We start from the raw sequence: 18,507 nt of genomic DNA on the forward strand, positions 1-18,507 counted from the left end.
TAGCAAGGAACCTACAGCCTCAGGGGAACACAGGAGCTTGCACACGGTTGGTACTAAAAATATTTGTAGAATACTGAATATATGTTAATGTCATTCTTAGTACATACCTTATTGTGTCCCTGTGTTTTGATGCCCCCCAAACTTACCCTGTCACACTATTAGTAAAAATACATCAGACGTACAACCTTTATTCAAAACAAACAAACGATAGAAAAAGTTCTTTAAATAATCAGGTATTCCACATGTTCAAGTGAATAGGTTTTATTAAATGCATACTAATATCTTTCTATAGTATGTGAGTATACATAATAAATTAAAATGTATATATTTATTAAATATAGATATAATACCAGAACATGATTATTTCAGATGAGAAATCAAAATAAACCCATTTTTAAGTATCTTTTGGTCACTCCAAATTGATATTGCTCATAAAAAAATACACGGATTTTCCCTGGGGAAAAAAATTAATTCCATAGCAATGTAGTTAAGGGACATGTTTTATTTCATAGCTTTCTGCAAGCAAAATTGCTTTGATACAAAATGAGTTCAATGATACAGGTGCTACTGTCCACTCAAGCAAAAGAAAACCTCACATTTATATGAATGCACTTTATAATTATATTCTTACAGTATAATAGGTCTAATATCCGGGACACCTCTGGCCTCATGTGAAGCGATGGCACAGAAATGCTGTAAGGTTCTTGAATGTCATAGCACTGGCAAGTGCCTAAAGTAACTTCCTGTGAGTTCTCTGTCAGACACTGCTTAAAGAACTGTACGTGGTTGTGTTCGTCTGTCTGCCCTCCCCCTTTTAGTTTACATTTTAATGATCTCAAAATGTATGCCTGGTGTGTGTCTTTTGGCTTCTCAGAGTGTCTACAAAAGCAAGAAAATGTCATGAGGTATCCTTAACGTTAGCTGCGGCTGTCGTGCTGTGGCTGTCGGAGAGGATGAGGACTTACCTGTAGGTACAGTCACCGATTCTAGTGTGTGCTCCACACCTTACAGTGCGGAAATGTTAGTGCATGTTAGACTCTTTCCTCCCCCTCACGTATGATGTGACTTTAATCCCCAGAATATCTGACAAGAAATTATACAGATAAAATAAGAAGACAAATACACAAATAAGGCCATCTGCAGAATTTTAAACTCAACTCCTTGCAATTATTTCACAATAATTTCTACATCATATTTTACATCTTTCAAACTTAAATAATAAATGCTCAAGGAAGGGCCGCGGTGGAACCAATTGCACTATCTCTTTGAGGACTTGTCCAATTTGCTGGCAGGTGATTTCCTCTGGGGCGTGGGGATTTTGGAAGGCTTGGCTGTGGATGGCCGAGAACCTGCTCGGGGCGTAGGCCTGTGTGTCTGGGGGACAGTCTCCACGTCTGAGCACACAGACTGGATTTCCGAAATGTCAAAGTCTGACGCATCACTGCCTCGGCGGCTGCTGGCCCTGCTGCCAGCTTTGCTTCCGGCTCGGCTTCCTGGTCGGCTAGGAGTCTTCTTGGGATCTGAGGAGAGAGGACGGAGTTGAACCACCCTCATTCCCGGGTCCATCGACAACACATTCTTGAAACCTAATGCCACCTTTAATCTCAACACATTTTTTTGTCACCTAGCAGGCACTCAGCAGACACTTGTGGATTCGTGGCCTTTCTGCATTCCACTAGGGTCGGTAGCCTCACTCTAAGTCGATGTAATATACAAAAAGGTAGGCTTACAGACAAAAGGTAGGTTTGGGCTTAGACAGGATTCCATTTCCTACAAACAGATATAAGGAATATACCTAGAATTTAACATTATGCTTTCCATAGTTTAACATGTGTACCTAGGGATGTGTGCAGAGCAGACATGGGGCAAACGCTTTACCCGAGGATAAGTAATTTGAAGCACAGAGGAATTTAAAAGAGAAGTCTTGAAATTTTAAAGAAACTTCATCCTTGCTGAGCCCACAACCCCAGGGACCAGGTTCACTATTCTGTGAAGAAGCAGGACTAGCACGGGTTTAAGGCCCAGTCCAGTTGGGTTTTTCCAACCACCCAAAATGGAGCCCAGGAAATTTGTAAGCAGACAGAAGAGCCAAGAGCTTCCAGCGTAAAGGGATAGGATACTGCTCTAGTTTTTTTTATGCTCATCTTCCTTTGGTACTTTCCAAAAGGGATTTTCTTGTCATTTATCCCCTACCGTTGTTGGAGGACAGGGCTATGTGTCATTTTGAAAGAATACAGCACTGTCAATTTGTTATTTCATCCGCCATGAAGAAGAACAGGGACTTTCACCTTCAGATCATACCGCAAAAAGCTATCACAGAAAGAGCCACATCACACTTACCAGCAAACTGTGTTCGGACTCTGGCGGCTGCGGTGGTTATCAAGCCACTGTCGTCCCCAGAGTGGAAGCCTTTCCCTGATAAATATCCTGGAAGTCGAAGCTTGCTTCCTTGTATTGGTGTTCCCTGTATTTAATCAGTGAAAGGACATTTCAAGAAATCGTTCCTGTTCCACGATATTCCACTGACACCACATTATAGATTGGTGGAAGCCCCTGCACTGGGCCTCCTCAGGAGGGGGAGTGGGAGAGGCTTTTCGATTAGACGTGGCATGGGGTTCTCTCCACTTGCTTCCTCCCACTCATTCCTTATTCCCTCCCTGAGTTAAAAAGGAATTCATACGGAAGAGAAAACACAGAAATAGAGCTCCAAAGGATAGCAAGGGGAAAAAAAAGGCAAATTAAACCGGTGAGCACATTAGTATCTTTCAGGTTGTCAGTGAACATTATGGAGTTAGAAGAGTCTTGCCAGAAAGGTAGGGAGTGCATGGTACAGAGAGAGAATGGGACTCTGAAAAAGCTGTGCTTGGATATTCTGGTGCCTCCAATGCTTTTAGGGAACCAGCCAGAAATAAACTGACAGAACAATAAGTAAATGATGCCTCAACAGTCTTCATTTAAACAAACTTAACTGCAAAAAAGAGGCAGTGACATTTTACAACTTGGTACCACATCACTTCATCTACTTTCATTTCCTTCTATGGTCTTTATGCAGGAGACACGTGGGCAACACTTAGGGAAAATTCTTTAAAAATTCTTATAGGAGTTCACAGAGAATGCCTAAAGCAATCACAACCATGAGATTTTATTATGAGCCTAAAATCACTGCATTTTTTCCAGACCACTACAACATTCTGAAAATTTCCCCAAAGTTAACAAAATAAGCAAACCTCCCATGAAGTATAAGGGATGTCACTTGCCTCAATGAACTCACAGGGAGCTGCTCAGAGGAAATGAACCTGTACAAATTATGTGGGCATTTTTTATTTTTATTTATTTTTATTTGTTTATTTAATATGAAATTTATTGTCAAATTGGTTTCCATACAACACCCAGTGCTCATCCCAACAGGTGTATATGGGCATTTTTTAAATAAAATTTTTTTTTCTAAAAACAGAGTGAGCAAACATGAGTGGGCAGGAGGGGCAAAGGGAGAGAGAATCTTAAGCAGGCTCCATGCTTAGTGCAGAGTCCAATGTGGGGCTTGATCCCACGACCCTGGAATCATGACCTGAGCTGAAATCAAGAGTCGGACGCTCAACCAACTGAGCCACCCAGGCACCCCATGTGTCCATTTTTTTTTAAAATTAGTTTTTCTCATATTAGTTGTAAACGTGTAATGAAGTGTATGTAAGACATTTTGATATATTAGAGTTGCAATTTAATATAAATGTAATATTCAAAATTCATTTACATATGTATTCTATACATACATTTAAGGACAGAATTAATATGTGATTTGTATACGTATATAACTTAACTCTTCGGGGCGCCTGGGTGGCTCAGTAGGTTGAGCATCAGACTTCTGATTTTGGCTCAGGTCACGATCTCACAGATTGTGAATTGAGCCCTGTGATGGGCTCCATGTTGACAGTGCAGAGCCTGCTTGGGATTCTCTATCTGCCCCTCCCCTACTCGCTCTCTCTCAAAATAAACATTTAAAAAAACCTTAACTTTTCAAAATACTTTCATCCATGTAAGGATAATTAATCCTTACATTCCCCTAATCACAACTTTTTTGGCAAATGTGAAAAATGAGGGCCTGAGGAGGGCAGTGATCTGCCCAAGATCTGACAACTTTCATCTAGTTAAATTCCTAAGTTTAAAAGAATCTTGACAACCCACAAAAGAGTGAGGACCCCCAAATTATGAAACATATCACCCAAGGTGGCAGAATTCATTGCCATGTAACATCATTCTTCTCGGAAGGCCTTGACTGCTCTTATTTTAGGGTCACCAACCCTACCTAGGATTCTCACAGACCCCTCCATAGAGGTATATACCTTAGTTGTTTTCTCTCTTTGGTTGTTTTGTCTAATGAGGCTATTTGAAATGAAACATAGTTTTATAGTAGTTTAAATAACATACTTAAACTCTAATCTGGGGGAATCTCTAGTTTTAAAAAAATTGGCACATAGCAGCATAGCCCTAAATATTTAAAACATATATGTTGCTTGAGGCCTCTTGAACTGTTCTCAGTTTTTGTTACACTAGATTCACCATAAGTGACAGGGTGGAAATGAAGGGTCAGGGAATGAGGAAGAATTGAAGAATGGATTGTTTCTGCCTCAATTCTACCATTACCAGTAATGACATTTTGAATCATGAGAGTAATGAAATTTTCTCTGCTTACCTCTTACTACTGATGTGAGGATTAAATAATAGATTAGAAAGTGTTTTGAAAAGCATACAGGGCTTTTTACAGGTACTATATATGACTTTCATAAAAGGGTCCTGGACTTCATTTCAAGCAAAGTTATTTAGGGACATCACCCCAATTATTGTACCTCTAATCAAGTATGTGATCATTTGATACCTATGTGTGTGTCATTTTACAGAGAACTTTCTTTCAAATATATTTGGTTGATTTTCACTTGAATGAAATTGTCTGATATATGAGCTAATTGGGCACATTTTACATGACCTAAATATCTTATCTCCATAAATCCTGCCATATAAAAAGCTGAAGCACACTTAAATAATAATCCTTAAAGTCTAATAAAGACACATACCTATTGAAAATGCCAGATAACTTTTTTCATACCTAAGCCACCCCCCCGCCACTGAAAACTAAAAGGCTTTTATGTCTTACCCACCCAGTGTTCTTGTGCAGAAATAAATGTAGCATACATTTGGAAGGACCTTCCTCACAGTCTACACTTAATAAATATTCTTTTAAGCAAATACTTGTAAATGACATTGACTCTCACTCTCACCTGAAGGGGTATTGTTGCATTTCTTGCCCAAATAATGTCTAGAAGCACAAGCATACCATGAGCTCTAAAAGAAACTTGACATAAGTCTAATATAATCTCCCGTATTTCACTCTCCCAAGAGAGAAAAGACACTCTCATGTCTTCCCAGAAATGCGGAGTTGTTTATTATTTTATAGAAGTCTGTAAAAAGACGTGGTATTATCAAAAGTGCATGTGTTAAGGGAGAGGTAAAGCAATGTTAGTGGGTGACAGTTTCAGTTAAAGAAGACTGTTAGACTAGAATCTGGGCCTTACGATACCTCTGCAGACGGCACGGAAAAGTCTGAGCACTCTGCTGGTTTACAAGGAGTTGACATTTTGCTGTTTGTCAACCATGGTTTACCATAATTGCGTGTTAAAGGATGGAGAATCTGTATGGAACAATGGCAAATCAAATGTAAAGGACAGCAGATAAAAAACAAACCACAGAAAGAGATATTCATAGCAAAGAGTAATGTTTCACAGTAAGAATGATAACGATTAAAAATAAGTGGAAAGATTGAACGGCAAATTATATACATCAAAAAAATAAAATAAAAAAAATAAAGCTTTATTTAAAAAGAAAAACCAATCTGAAAGGTAACCAAAGCCCCTAAATAGACAGTCTCCATATGGGCCACAAGGCAAAAGCACATATGTAGATACATGTTTTTAAATCCTTTGTGCGTCATATTGTGAGAAGGGATACAAATGGAGAAGGCAGGTCCTTCAAATGCTGGGGTCCCAAAACATTCAAAAGTATACCGGAGACAGTGACTGCATGGGAGAAAGACAACCTTTCCCAGCTGAGTCTTACCTTGGGTGTGCTGGTGGCAGGGACCTGTGGAGAGGCCGCCTGGCCAGCCTGACTGGACACAGACGTTGAGCGGTTGGGTGAAGCTCCTCGTGACGAAGGCCGCGATCTTCGGCCCCGGGGCCGGAAGGCTGCCATACCCTGACTGGCACCATCTGCTAAAATGAACTTCTCCCGAAGTTCCATGTTTGTCCTTCCTTTGGCTGCATTACGTGTCACACAACGAGGTACACAAGCAAAAGAGGAAGGGGGAGAAAAAAGAGATGCTCAATCAATTTACGGGAAGAACAACCAGCTGGCACCACAGATTAAGTTGAGGATTTCAAGAACATCTTTTTGCCATGCCAACTCCAACTCAGCATAACAAAAAGTTAAATGCATTCCTTTACAATGCATTCCTTTTGGATACAAGTAAGTTTGGGAAAGAAAAAAAAATAGTGTGTTTATTCTAACACTAGACACCAGCAAGAATAACCACTATTAAAGAAAGAGTCAGCATGAAAATGGAAAGCTCATGCTAAAATATTGTTAATCCACCAGCTACTGATGCCCACATGGTTTCATCGCCCTTTCTGCACACTGAGAAGACAAGCCAGTAAGGCGGGGACTGTGTCTTTTGCATGTACTACTGAGGTAAGGAGAATGCCAGTTTTTTAACACTGGAATTAATTAAACAATAGAATTACACAGAATGAGAGATGGCTTGTTAATCATGATGACAACATATAAACTCTCAGGTTCTTCACTTAAATGAGGCAACTAGTATTCTTATTTTATGCCTCCAAAAAGTCTGTTTAACCAACATGCAAATAACAAACACCAGACCCAAGAATAGGAGATAATCAGTGATGCAACACTCATACAAACACATATGCACACGGAGAACACTCCACAAGAACCCAATGAGCAACGTGTTAGCATGTGTTTGATCACTTACAGAACACCTACGTGTGCAACACACCGGAAGTGTGTCAACGGTTCAGAATTTAAATTTGGAAGCACCAGCTCAGTTGGATATGAGTTAAGCCATACGCGATGGATGAAGCGTGTTATCTTAAAACAAATGATTAAAGCGAGAATGTAAAAGTAGGAAAGAGAAAAGGTAAGAGGGGAGAGGCAAAGAGAGGGGTTGCCAACCTATAGTAGGCTGAGTAGTAGTAATTGAAGAGTTTGATTCCGAACGTAACATTTTACTCCCATGATGATGAACTAGAAAAAATGACACAGGATACCAATCACATTAAAGAATACTGTTAGCAAGAGAAGAAACAAAGTACAGTAGTTGAATATGCAAAGGGTGCTCAGATCCGGCTTTTAGCACACATTTTAGAAGAAAAGTTGCATCAGGAAAAGAAGCACTCTGAGATTTGACTCCATAAGAAAAACCTATTTGGAAGACTTGGCCGCAGCCACGACAGCCTCTCTAAGAAACTCGACAGGATGCTACACATTCTCATTTCTTTGTTTCATAAATGAAGGTACATTACTTCAGGCTGCATTTACTAAGAAAGGGAGTTTTTGTTATTTTGCCTCTTTTTGGGGTGTATCTGTGACTTGCAGAGAGCAGAGCTACCTGTAGGGTTGTATGCTGATCGAAGGTGCCCTTGGCAGAGCAGGGCTCACTCTGATACACCTGTGCATCCAGGTGCCAGCACTAAATTAACAAACAGGCCCCACCGGAAGAACCCCGGCCTCCCGCAGGGTAGCCTATCAGTATCAGCACAAACATTTGTGGTTGTTTGTTTAAGAGGAGTAAAATGAGCTCACAGGTTAAAGAAAATCACAGAATTTTATTGTTTCCTTTTTTCAAAGAAAAATGGACCTACTAAGTAAAGGGGACCTAACTAGAAACTGCAATCAAATGACCATTTGTAAGGTAAATCACTTAAGAATTCCAAAATCGACTATGGGATCTGAAAGATAAGGAAAATTAAAAGATAATCAAGGACTCTGTGGCTGGTAGATATGGAGTGAGCTATACAGTAGCATATGTTTATATTTTTAATGTGCTAACCTACAGCTTCCAAGTAAGCGTCAAGTTAGCAGTTGATAATTAATTTTTAAATGTTTAGGTATTACTTTCCTTACCTTCCCCCAATTTAAAGGAAAAAAAAAACTTTCACTTTTAAACTTTTACCATCCAGCATGTTCAGTCTTCTTCACCTCAGTTTCCTTTCATTTTACTTTGCTATTTAATGACAGATGAACTCTTTTCCCTAGTTGATGTAATTACTGACTTTGAAAACTGCATATGGGAGCATTTCATTAAAAAATGAATACATCTACTCTAGGATTTCCTGTCTATCACTCTCATAATTATCCAGAAGAAGTAAGAAAAAAAAAATGAGAAGAACATGGTTTACATGATTGCCGAAAGTTCTTTGGGAACTTTAGGCTGACAGAGACCAATGTGAAATGTTCATTACCGTAATAAATAACCAAAATTAGACCCAGCATGTTTTTGATGCTGGGAAGTAATACAAAATTGGTATACTTTCATGGTATTATTATCATAACATAGCATCTCCTTACCCCTGCAAGGATCATTTTTCACCAAGAACTCATCAAGTGCCATCCATCCGCCTCCAACACGAACCATTACGGTACTTCGTAGGATTCGAACGAGCCTCAGCTGCTGGGAGTCCCCAAACTGTGAAGATGAAAGACAGAACCTCTAATTGTCAACAGTAAGGCTAAACACCTAAGGATGATATGCAATCTGCAGTAGCTTAAGCAACCAACTTAAATTTCTTGCTTAGTTCACAGCGATTAGTAAAATCTCATAAAAAGGGGTTTGAAATGATCTGCGTTAGACTGCTGCATGCTGATTTAGCCCAAAGGAAACAGTTTGAAAAAAGCTACCAAGGTTATCAAGTGTAATATTGAAGCTTTGTTCCAGAAATGAATTTTCTTTATGATAGAAACATTAGTAAGGCAGTAATTGAAAGATGTTTCTAGAAATTAAACACAGACATCAAAATAAGCACTGGCCCACCTGCCAGGGCTTATACAAAATAAGATTCTAAAGAAAGTTTAGTAAACTCTGATTCTTCTTCATTAAAACTTCCTCTTATACTAAAACTATTTTCCACTGAAATCTGCAGGAATAATCTCCATAAGCTCATTCGGTTTTCCCTAAGAGCAGTTTTGACTTTAGAGAGATAAAGCAGTAAATGAACATGACCAGCAAAAATTTCACAGTCAAATGAAATCTCTGGATCACTAATGATCTGGTAAACCAATCTGTCAAAGGCTGGATTAGTGTGCCATTTTGGATTACTGTAATATTAGAACAGCCAGTGACACATTATTAGTGATACAGCTTTCGAATCTAAAAGGCTTTGTCTTAAAGCTGTTTGTACCATAATTACTGACACTAATACGCAATTGTGTTCTTACCCTTTCAATGGATTTCCAATCACTTGGATATGCTACAAATTCTGCAAGTCTGGAATAACCGTCTAGAGTACAGATAGTTTTTGATCCTAAGATTTGTTTTGAAAGCCCATGAGAAATAATTTTATACTTTGAAATCATTTCTAATAGGCTCATGTTCAGCTTGTAAAAATCACCATACTGATTTTCATGGTTGCCAACTCAACAGATACCATAGCAAAATGAACAGTCAAGTAAACATAGTTTCTTTTAAAGGCAGGTAAGATGCAATTGTGACTTTGACTATTTGTCTGGACTCATGATGGGTAAACAGAAAACTTCACTTTAAATACAAAACAATCTGCTGCTTTTCAATATGCTTTAACATTGAGTTTCAGGAATAGAACCTAAAACAAAGCCAACCCATGACCCTGAAACTCAAAAGGACCTGGAAAGCATGTAAAATGCACCAGCAGGAACTCATGCGTTTTACATCAACCCTTTTTATATTGCTATTTCTAAAGTAGTCCATTTTCAAGCCTTGAGATTTAAACTCTCTTATAATTGAACCGGTTCCTGAAATGTAAATTAAAATTTTGAAATTAAAATATATATTTATTTTGTTAGAAAAAAATTTGGTGCTGCTAATAAGCAAAGGAAAAGGAAGGGATTTAAAGAAAATTACCCTTAAGAAACCAGATAATTAGACAAGATACTTTCAATCCAAGATTATGTTCAAAACAAAAGGAGAATTACTATTTTATAGAGATATTTCAAGTCTAATAAATATAAATTTTTATTTTGAGAATGTATTTTCTAGACAATAACATTGCCTTCAGAATTTCTCTAATTTTCCTAACAGCCAAATTGTGATGTAAGAATAAAATAGATTAATGTTGCTCTTTGTGTTTTCAGTAAATAAAACCATTTAAAGTGAGCATTTTTCTCATCCTTTCCACAAATAAAAAATACTACCCCAATTGCTAACTCAGAAAATAATAATAAGTGAACAGGACAGTAACTTTTTATATATTTTACTTAATGCCAAGTTTTAAAGACATTAATTCGAAGGACCTGAAAATTTCTATTTGAAAAAATTATGTGCTTGCAATAAATGGGAGTAAAAGGGAATTTGAAACTTAAGCTACAATATGGCTTAACAACTGAGAGGCAGAGGAATATCTAATATGATATGGTCAGGTATTACAAATAGTATGCTTCTTTCCAAAAGCATACAGGGAAGAACTCTTCTCCTTTGTTTAAATCAAAACACAATTTCTCTTATCTTTAGTTCTAGAATTTGTGATCATGATACAGTGCCACTGGACAGTTTATACTGACTTCAATGTGAAGTCAAAATGGGATAAAGCATGGTTTAGGATTTCATATGGGAGATACATGTCCTCAAAATGAATGATACCAGTTAAAACCTCCAGAGTTAAAATTTCTACTTGGAAAATGCAAATCCCTAAAATTGATGATTTAGGACAAATAGGACAATAGCTGCTTTGGAGAGAACACATTACTTGTGGCTGAGTGCCAGGGAGACTTCTCACTTCTCTGTCTTCCCACGTCATTGCCTGACGCTGGTCCTTCTCTAGCTACTGTAGACCATGTGACCTCAATGGTTAAATACAGTGTAGAGATGTGTGCAGAATCAAATTTGTGTTCCAATGAGTATTTGCATAAAATACATATAACATATTATTATTAACTGGAATTAAAAACTGCATTTGCAACACTGTGACCAGTCAAGCTACAATTTATTATCTGGTTTGCTTAAAAGTAATCTCCTCATTTAAGACACACTGCAAAAAGGAATCCTGGATCAAGGATCCTTACAGCATTTACAGAAACACCACGCCAACCAACAATGTAGTAGCTAGGGCAACAGCATGGGAAAGATTGGCCATGGCAAGCTTTAATGGCTATGAATTAAAGTTAAAAAAAAATCATTGGGAACTTGAGAATACATTCCACTGGTTTATACCTGATTTCCCAGGAAGAACTGATAAAAAAAAAATGAAAAATGGAAGAAAGACACAATTAGTTCAATAGGAAACTTTCTATATGACTCTAGAACACACACACACACATACACACACACACAAAATCTTTCACACTCGGGGCTCCTGGATACAGTACCTAGTTTAGAAATGTGCAGGTACCCATGTGTTCAGACTTCAAACCAAATAGGCAGAAAATTTCCTATACAAGTTTTTTTGAAAAGCTTTGGGTTTCAAATTTAGGTTAGAAATTCAAATATGTAGATGAATATTTTCCAATGTGGAAATATACAAATTAAAATTTTAAAAAATCTCATTTGTAAGTAACAAACTGTATTAGGGAAACTCAGCACATTTCCTGTCTAGCTACTACATATAAGAGATATCCCAAAACAGAGAAAAAAAAGAGAGAGGAGTGACAAAGTCACATTAGTCTTCAAATAATTGTTCTGAAGAAGGTGGACTGAGCTTTTGAGACTTCGAATGAAAGGAAAAATAACTGTACAAGTGGAAAACATTGCCTCTTTTTTCACTTTTCTAAAAATGAGTCAACATTTTTAACTTTATGGTTCTGGCTTGGAATAGCTTTGTTACTAGAAATATGAAAACTTACCTGTAGTTATAATAAAATATATTATAAGTCACACGAACCAACTTGAGTATGTGAGATGTGTTTTCCTCCTTAAAAGTAACGTACATGTCAAAGATATGTCCTAATTTACAAAATGCAGGCTATGTTTATAGAATGTAAAATGACAAAAGTTGGAATTTTATAGACCACTATATTGTGATGTGAGGGCCTGGAAAGCAATGCAGATCAAATTGCATACAAATTTCAATTTTTCTCCTTCAAGAGAACTAAATCGTTATTTTGCAGACTTACCCTGTATTTGTTATCTCCGATCTGTTCAACTTGAAATCGTTTTGCACATTTACACTTAGCTACTTGTCTTGTCACCTGCCAAAAAGAACAATGAAATGTCCACTTTAATGTTATTACACACTGCGGAATCCTTAAAACCTTGACAGGACAACTCAAAATGAAATAAATAAAACGGCTGCATGGGTTGTGCAGGATATCCTGGCAGCACAAGATGTTGTTGCAGGTGGCGGAAAGATCATGATACCTCATCCTCGATTTTGTCGGCGTCAGTGACAGGTTTATATGCATCTTTATTCGGATGAAGGGCCGCTACAAACTCATAGTAGTCAATGTATCCATCGCCGTCTCGGTCAAAGATGTCTGCAACTGCGCTCATCTCCAGGCGGCTGGTTGGAAACTCTAAAATTTTCAGATAATAGTAAATAGCATTACTGAGGTATAACTGACAAATAAAATTATAAGACAATGAAAAGTGTATATTGTGATGATTTGATACATGTACACACTGTGAAAGGATTCCTCCCATCAAGTTAGCTAACACATCCATCACCTCACATATTTATCTTTTCGTTTTGTTTTGTTTTTCTGAAAACTTAAGTTCTACTCACTTAGAAAATTTCAATGACACAGTACAGTATTATCAACTATAGTCACCACATTATACTTTAGAACCTCAGACCTTACTCACCATACGGTGAAAGATTGTACTCTTGTACCAGACTCTCCCTATTTCCCCTCACCCCCACCCCCAGACCCTGGCAACCACTTTTCCACTCTGAGTTTAACTCTGTATTTAGATTCCACGTATGAATGATAATTAGAATACTCTCAGAATAAGCCATACTACATTCCCAATGAAAGTTTTTAAATTTTTTTTTTCAACGTTTATTTATTTTTGGGACAGAGAGAGACAGAGCATGAACGGGGGAGGGGCAGAGAGAGAGGAAGACACAGAATCGGAAACAGGCTCCAGGCTCTGAGCCATCAGCCCAGAGCCTGACGCGGGGCTCGAACTCACGGACCGCGAGATCGTGACCTGGCTGAAGTCGGACGCTTAACCGACTGCGCCACCCAGGCGCCCCCCCAATGAAAGTTTTTAAAAACCTAGCTATTTACAGTAACATTTGACAAAAAGATTTAAGCTTTAAAAAAAAAAAAGGAAGAGGTATAACATGTTAATTCTGCCTCAAGACATTCTTGATTGTATTATTTTGATCTTAATGCTGCCAGTTAAATTATCAGGGTCATCAAATATATTAAAATCCTTTTAAGAAGCCGATTGACATCGAAACAAACAAAACCAGTGTATAGGACCTACATTTATCTTTAATGACTACACCAGGGTGAATCACTTGAAACTGCTATTTTTCTAGTTCAAAAACTGTTTCATATTAGTTAAGTTTCATACGGTTCAACTACCACTTAAGGAATATATGGATTTTATACATATGAATATACACATTCATATGATTGTATTAAATTTCCTTTAAGAATTACTTCCAGTAACATCTTCCAGAGAAGGCACATCCATATGGCTAAACTACCAATAAGGTGACAAATACCTTAAGAATTTTTAAAGAGTTCTAATTTCCTACTAATGACAATGATCAGAATGTCAATTAGAACAAAAAAAAGGGAAGAGACTGACTTGCGTTTATTGATTTCCCATTATATGTCAGGCCAAACAATCTAAGAATCAAATATTATTAAGTTTATTATCCTAATGAGGACACAGCTGCAGTGGAACAAGGAATATACTAATTGTGGTTACACAATTACAAGTGTGCCTGAATCCAAGCCCATGAATTTTACCAAGGGCACTTTTCACTGAGGGCTGTGACTTCACAGCCAAGTTTAAAGGCGATGCTTTATTGGTAACACAAGTTTAAACGGTGCTTATTTTCTTTAAAAATTACATCATTTACAGTCACCCCTGTTGGGACTTACTTGAGGAAAGAATTCCATCAATAAATTCTTGTCGGGTTATTTTCCCATCCTGATCTTTATCAATTCTCCTGAAGAAGTCCATCACTCGAGATTTCTTATGATTCATCCATCTCATGTATTTTTTGCGCCAGATATCAAAATCAAAGTTAGCAAATTCCCTCAGCTGGAAAGGACAAATGTATTTTGGTTAATTCAGTGCTCAAATTATATCTTACACTTTATGAATAAAGTTATTTTTAATGATCTTCTAGATAAAGCACCTATCTTTCCCACTTCAAACAAAGGTATGATCTTGCACAGAGAACTCAGAAACATTTTTCCTGTAATTTCACTAGTGTCACTGGCTTTTCTTTACAAATAAAAGTTCCTCAAAAAGTCAAACTGAAAAAAAATTTTTTTTAAGTTTTTATTTATTTATTTTGAGAGAGAGACAAAGACAGAGACAGAGACAGAGAGAACACAAGCTGGGGATGGGGCAGAGAGAGGGGGAGGGGGAGAGAGGGGGAGAGAGAGAGAGAGAGAGAGAGAGAGAGAATCCCAAGGAGACTCTGTGCTGTCAGTGCAGAGCCCAATGTGGGGCTTGAACTCACGAATTGTGAGATCAAGACCTGGGCCAAGATCAAGAGCTGGATGCTCAACAAACTGAGCCCCCCAGGCACCCTCAAACTGAAAATTTCTGATCATGCCAATGTGATCATGCCCCAAAGTAATAACACCTCTAGAAAGTTCTCTGCCCACTGAGCACCAGGCCCAGCGTGGTAGCACTTACCTCTGTTCTCTCTCTGCTATTTGTCATTCTACCTCCTTTCGGCTTCTAAAAATTTCCCAGTTTCAGAATCTGAAACTCTAAATCTCAGATCACAGAATATAAATAATGAAAATATCTGAACTATAAACGGTTACATTTTCCAGGTAATACCAAGCAAACATATGTCAAGCTGGATCTTTTCTTTTTAATTTTTTTAAAAATTTTATTTGAGAGAGAGAGAGAGAGAGAGAGAGAGCGAGCAGGGGAGGGGCAGAGGAAAGGGAGAGAGAGAATCCCAAGCAGGCTCCATGCCACCAGCACAGAGCCCAACATGGCGCTTGAACTCATGAACCATGAGATCATGACCTGAGGCAAAATCAAGAGTCGAATGCTCAACTGACTGAGCCACCCAGGCGCCCCAAGCTGGATCTGATTCCTTTTCTTAAGGAGTCAGCTTCTGCTTATGTTTAAACATTATAGTTTGACCCTTCAACAATATGGGTTTGAATTGTGTGGATCCACTTACATGCAGGTTTTTTACAAAATAAAAAAAGACGTATTTTCTCTTCCTTGTGATTTTTTTCTTGTGAATTTTCTCAATAACATTTCCCCTCTTCTAGCGTATTTGATTGTAAGAACACAGTATATAACAAATATACAAAATTTGTGTTAATTGATTGTTATCAGTAAGGATTCTGGTCAACAGTAGGCTATTAAGCAGTTAAGTTTTGGGGGAGTCAAACGTTATACGTAGATTTTTGACTATGCGGTGTGTGGAAGGGTGTTGGTGCCTCTAACGCTCATGTTGTTCAAGGGTCAATTATAATTTTTTATTATACTGATTCCCTAAACCCATATCCCTTATATCAGGGGTGCAGAATGTATGAGTTTTCTAACCTCTTCCAGTCTGTCCAAGGCATCATTAAGCTTCCTCCTTCTTTCCAGTGCGAGGAGCCAAACTTGCTGCCATTTGCTCACCAACAAGTTGACCCTGGGATTCTTGGTTTCGATTTGTGTCTGTGATCCAGAGGGATATAAGCTTGATGCTGGGAAGCGCTTTCCTGTTAAAATACAACTTTAGTTAGGAGGGCAGTTTCCAGGGTTCTGAAATATGTTAAGGCCGGGCCTTTATCGTTCCCAGCTAAGACTGAATCACCTTAATTATTTAGAAATATCCTATTTAGATGATGCATAATGTTCAAGTCCAAATCTGTTTTACTTACCAAGGATCTTTTGTATAAATTAGAGAAACATATCTTGACAAGGGCATTTAAATACTGGAATGATCTCTTATAAAATTATGTTTAAAAGCATTTTCCAGCTTAAAATCCATGCCATTTCAATGACAATGAATTACCTTGTGATCTTCTCTCTTGTTAAGGGATGATAAAAGAGATCTCCCAGGACAGTGAGACTTGACTTAGAATAAGCTACACAAACTCAGGTGCCCTTCTTAGAAAAAAAGGCTGAAAGGAGGGCAGGTGAGGGCAGGAGACACTGGCCATTCATTAGAGTCAGAGCAAGATACTTTACAAATTCCACTCAAATATCTAAGTGTGTGTAAAATCCCAGTGTTCATCCAAATCCATTTCCCGCTGAGATTGCATGTTTCCCGTGCATAGTCTCATACCCCAATTTCCTGCCTTACTAAAGTTTTCTCCCTCTTTTCTGGCTATTTTTCACAAGTTTTTATAATGTCACAGAACAATTGTCTCAATGCATTTTCCTCATCTACCTGATTAAATGTGGCCTAGAAAAACTACTGGCCTAAAGTCATACAGGAAGTGAGTGTCCAAGCTGGGAAATGCCCAGAGTTCCTAACTCCTATTGGAGTTATCAATAGCTAATATTTATTGAGCATTTAACTACATGCCAAGAAGTATACTAACCACCTCACACACATCAGCTCATTTAATTGTTACCAGAATCCAATGAAGTTATAATTATTCCCTTATACAGATGAGTAAATTGAGGCTCAGACAGAGTTTAAGTAACTTGTCTAAGGTTATATCTCCCTAGTTGGTAAGTCATGAGAAGAGCCAAGGAGTCTGTCTCCAGAGTTCTTAATCACATTGTTACCTTGCCCCCTTGTGCAATACAGTAACTAAAAGATCTGAAACCATTTTTTTAATTAAGGCACTATTCAGAAATACATCAAATATACCACTATTCAGAGATAAATTTTGCTTATTTTAAATCTTCTCCAAACCAGCTATTATTGTTTTAAGTGTCACTTTTGACACTCTTTTGTGGAGTCAAGATAGTCTGAGAAGTAAATAGAACCTGAAGTCATATGAACATGGGCAAAATCTATTGGACTGCTGGTCACCAGTGAATAGTTAGGTCATGAACTTTACCCAAGTCATGGTTATTTCTGTTATATTCCATCTTAGGGCTAGTTATATAATGAAAGCAAATGGAGATGATGATTTCTGTTCTTGTTGCAAATTTTTTCCAGTTTCTTCTAACTAATCTAAAAGATACCCTTCAAGCAAATAAATTTACACACAGAGACCTGGATAGATCTTTTTCTTTATTTTTAAATAAGTTGCTACAATATTTGAGCCCACGTATTCTTTCAAGGAAACCTTTTATGATAGAGAGCTCACAGAATCACCAATTGTTCTAAAATTTCAAACGACAATTCAAAACTAACTTCCTTGCTTAACCATATTCATTTTAAAGAAATCAGGGGGCGCCTGTATGGCTCAGCAGGATGGGTGTCCAACTCTTGCTTTCAGCTCAGGTCATGATCCCAGGGTTGTGGGATCGAGCCCCATGTCAGGCTCTGTGTTGAGTGTGGATCCTGCTTAGGATACTTTCTCTCTCCCTCTGCCCCTCTCCCCTCCTCGCATTCTTTCTCTCTAAAAAGAAAAAATAATAAATAATAATAATTAAAGAAATTAGCCACTGCTTACTTCCTGCTCGTCCCTTATCCAGGACTGGAATATGGGACTGTAATGAGGCAGGATCAGCTGCCCTCCTCTTGTAGGTCTTGGTAACTTTATCCACATCAGGTTGTTTTCTGGTCATTTCCTCCATGAAGGTCTGAAATGTCAATGTCAATTAAATACAAGCATATCAGAGAAAACTATCTTTAGAAGTGAACTAAAAACAAAAGGATAAAAGGACCATGCTATTATTTCTGGAAAAAGGAATAAACATGTTGCATCTTTGGGGGAAAAAATGTAAGCCCACATAACAAAGCATTTACTCATATGTAAAGAATATAAAATGTGATACCTGTTAAGTAATTTCAGCATTGTAACAGTAATTTGTTTTAGTTTGAAGACCACACATAATCTGCCTGGGTATCAGCCCAAGCTCTTTCTGAAGAATCTTAAAGTGAGCATTTATCTGCAAAGCAACTAGTTAACTGGGTTGGTGCTTAGAACTTCTTTGTAGCACATTTCACTTACATATTTGAAATTTTTAAGATGGCT

The 18,507-nt window shown here is 37.8% G+C and overlaps 1 protein-coding gene across 27 annotated transcripts in view; it reads right to left on the reverse strand.

Annotated features, from left to right (window-relative positions):
• Positions 1–482: 482 nt before the first annotated feature.
• Positions 483–18,507, reverse strand: part of DST (dystonin) — a 502,305-nt gene continuing 484,280 nt past the window's right edge. For 12 of the 27 annotated variants that reach the window (XM_086707113.1, XM_086707108.1, XM_086707115.1 and 9 more), the window contains 12 exons: positions 17,983–18,112; positions 15,962–16,125; positions 14,317–14,479; positions 12,614–12,768; positions 12,370–12,444; positions 11,471–11,488; positions 8,638–8,755; positions 7,243–7,314; positions 6,109–6,308; positions 5,573–5,683; positions 2,341–2,464; positions 483–1,520 (listed from right to left, as the gene is read on the reverse strand). In XM_086707113.1, coding sequence (XP_086563239.1) covers positions 1,258–1,520; positions 2,341–2,464; positions 5,573–5,683; positions 6,109–6,308; positions 7,243–7,314; positions 8,638–8,755; positions 11,471–11,488; positions 12,370–12,444; positions 12,614–12,768; positions 14,317–14,479; positions 15,962–16,125; positions 17,983–18,112 — 1,593 coding nt within the window. In that variant the 3' untranslated portion in view covers positions 483–1,257. The remainder of the gene's footprint in view (positions 1,521–2,340; positions 2,465–5,572; positions 5,684–6,108; positions 6,309–7,242; positions 7,315–8,637; positions 8,756–11,470; positions 11,489–12,369; positions 12,445–12,613; positions 12,769–14,316; positions 14,480–15,961; positions 16,126–17,982; positions 18,113–18,507) is intronic. The other 15 variants (XM_086707116.1, XM_086707111.1, XM_086707127.1 and 12 more) reach the window with 4 other exon arrangements.

Source organism: Puma concolor, chromosome B2 (assembly GCF_028749965.1).
Source record: "Puma concolor isolate L17-30 chromosome B2, mPumCon1.1.hap2, whole genome shotgun sequence".
NCBI classification, from domain to species: Eukaryota; Metazoa; Chordata; class Mammalia; order Carnivora; family Felidae; genus Puma; species Puma concolor.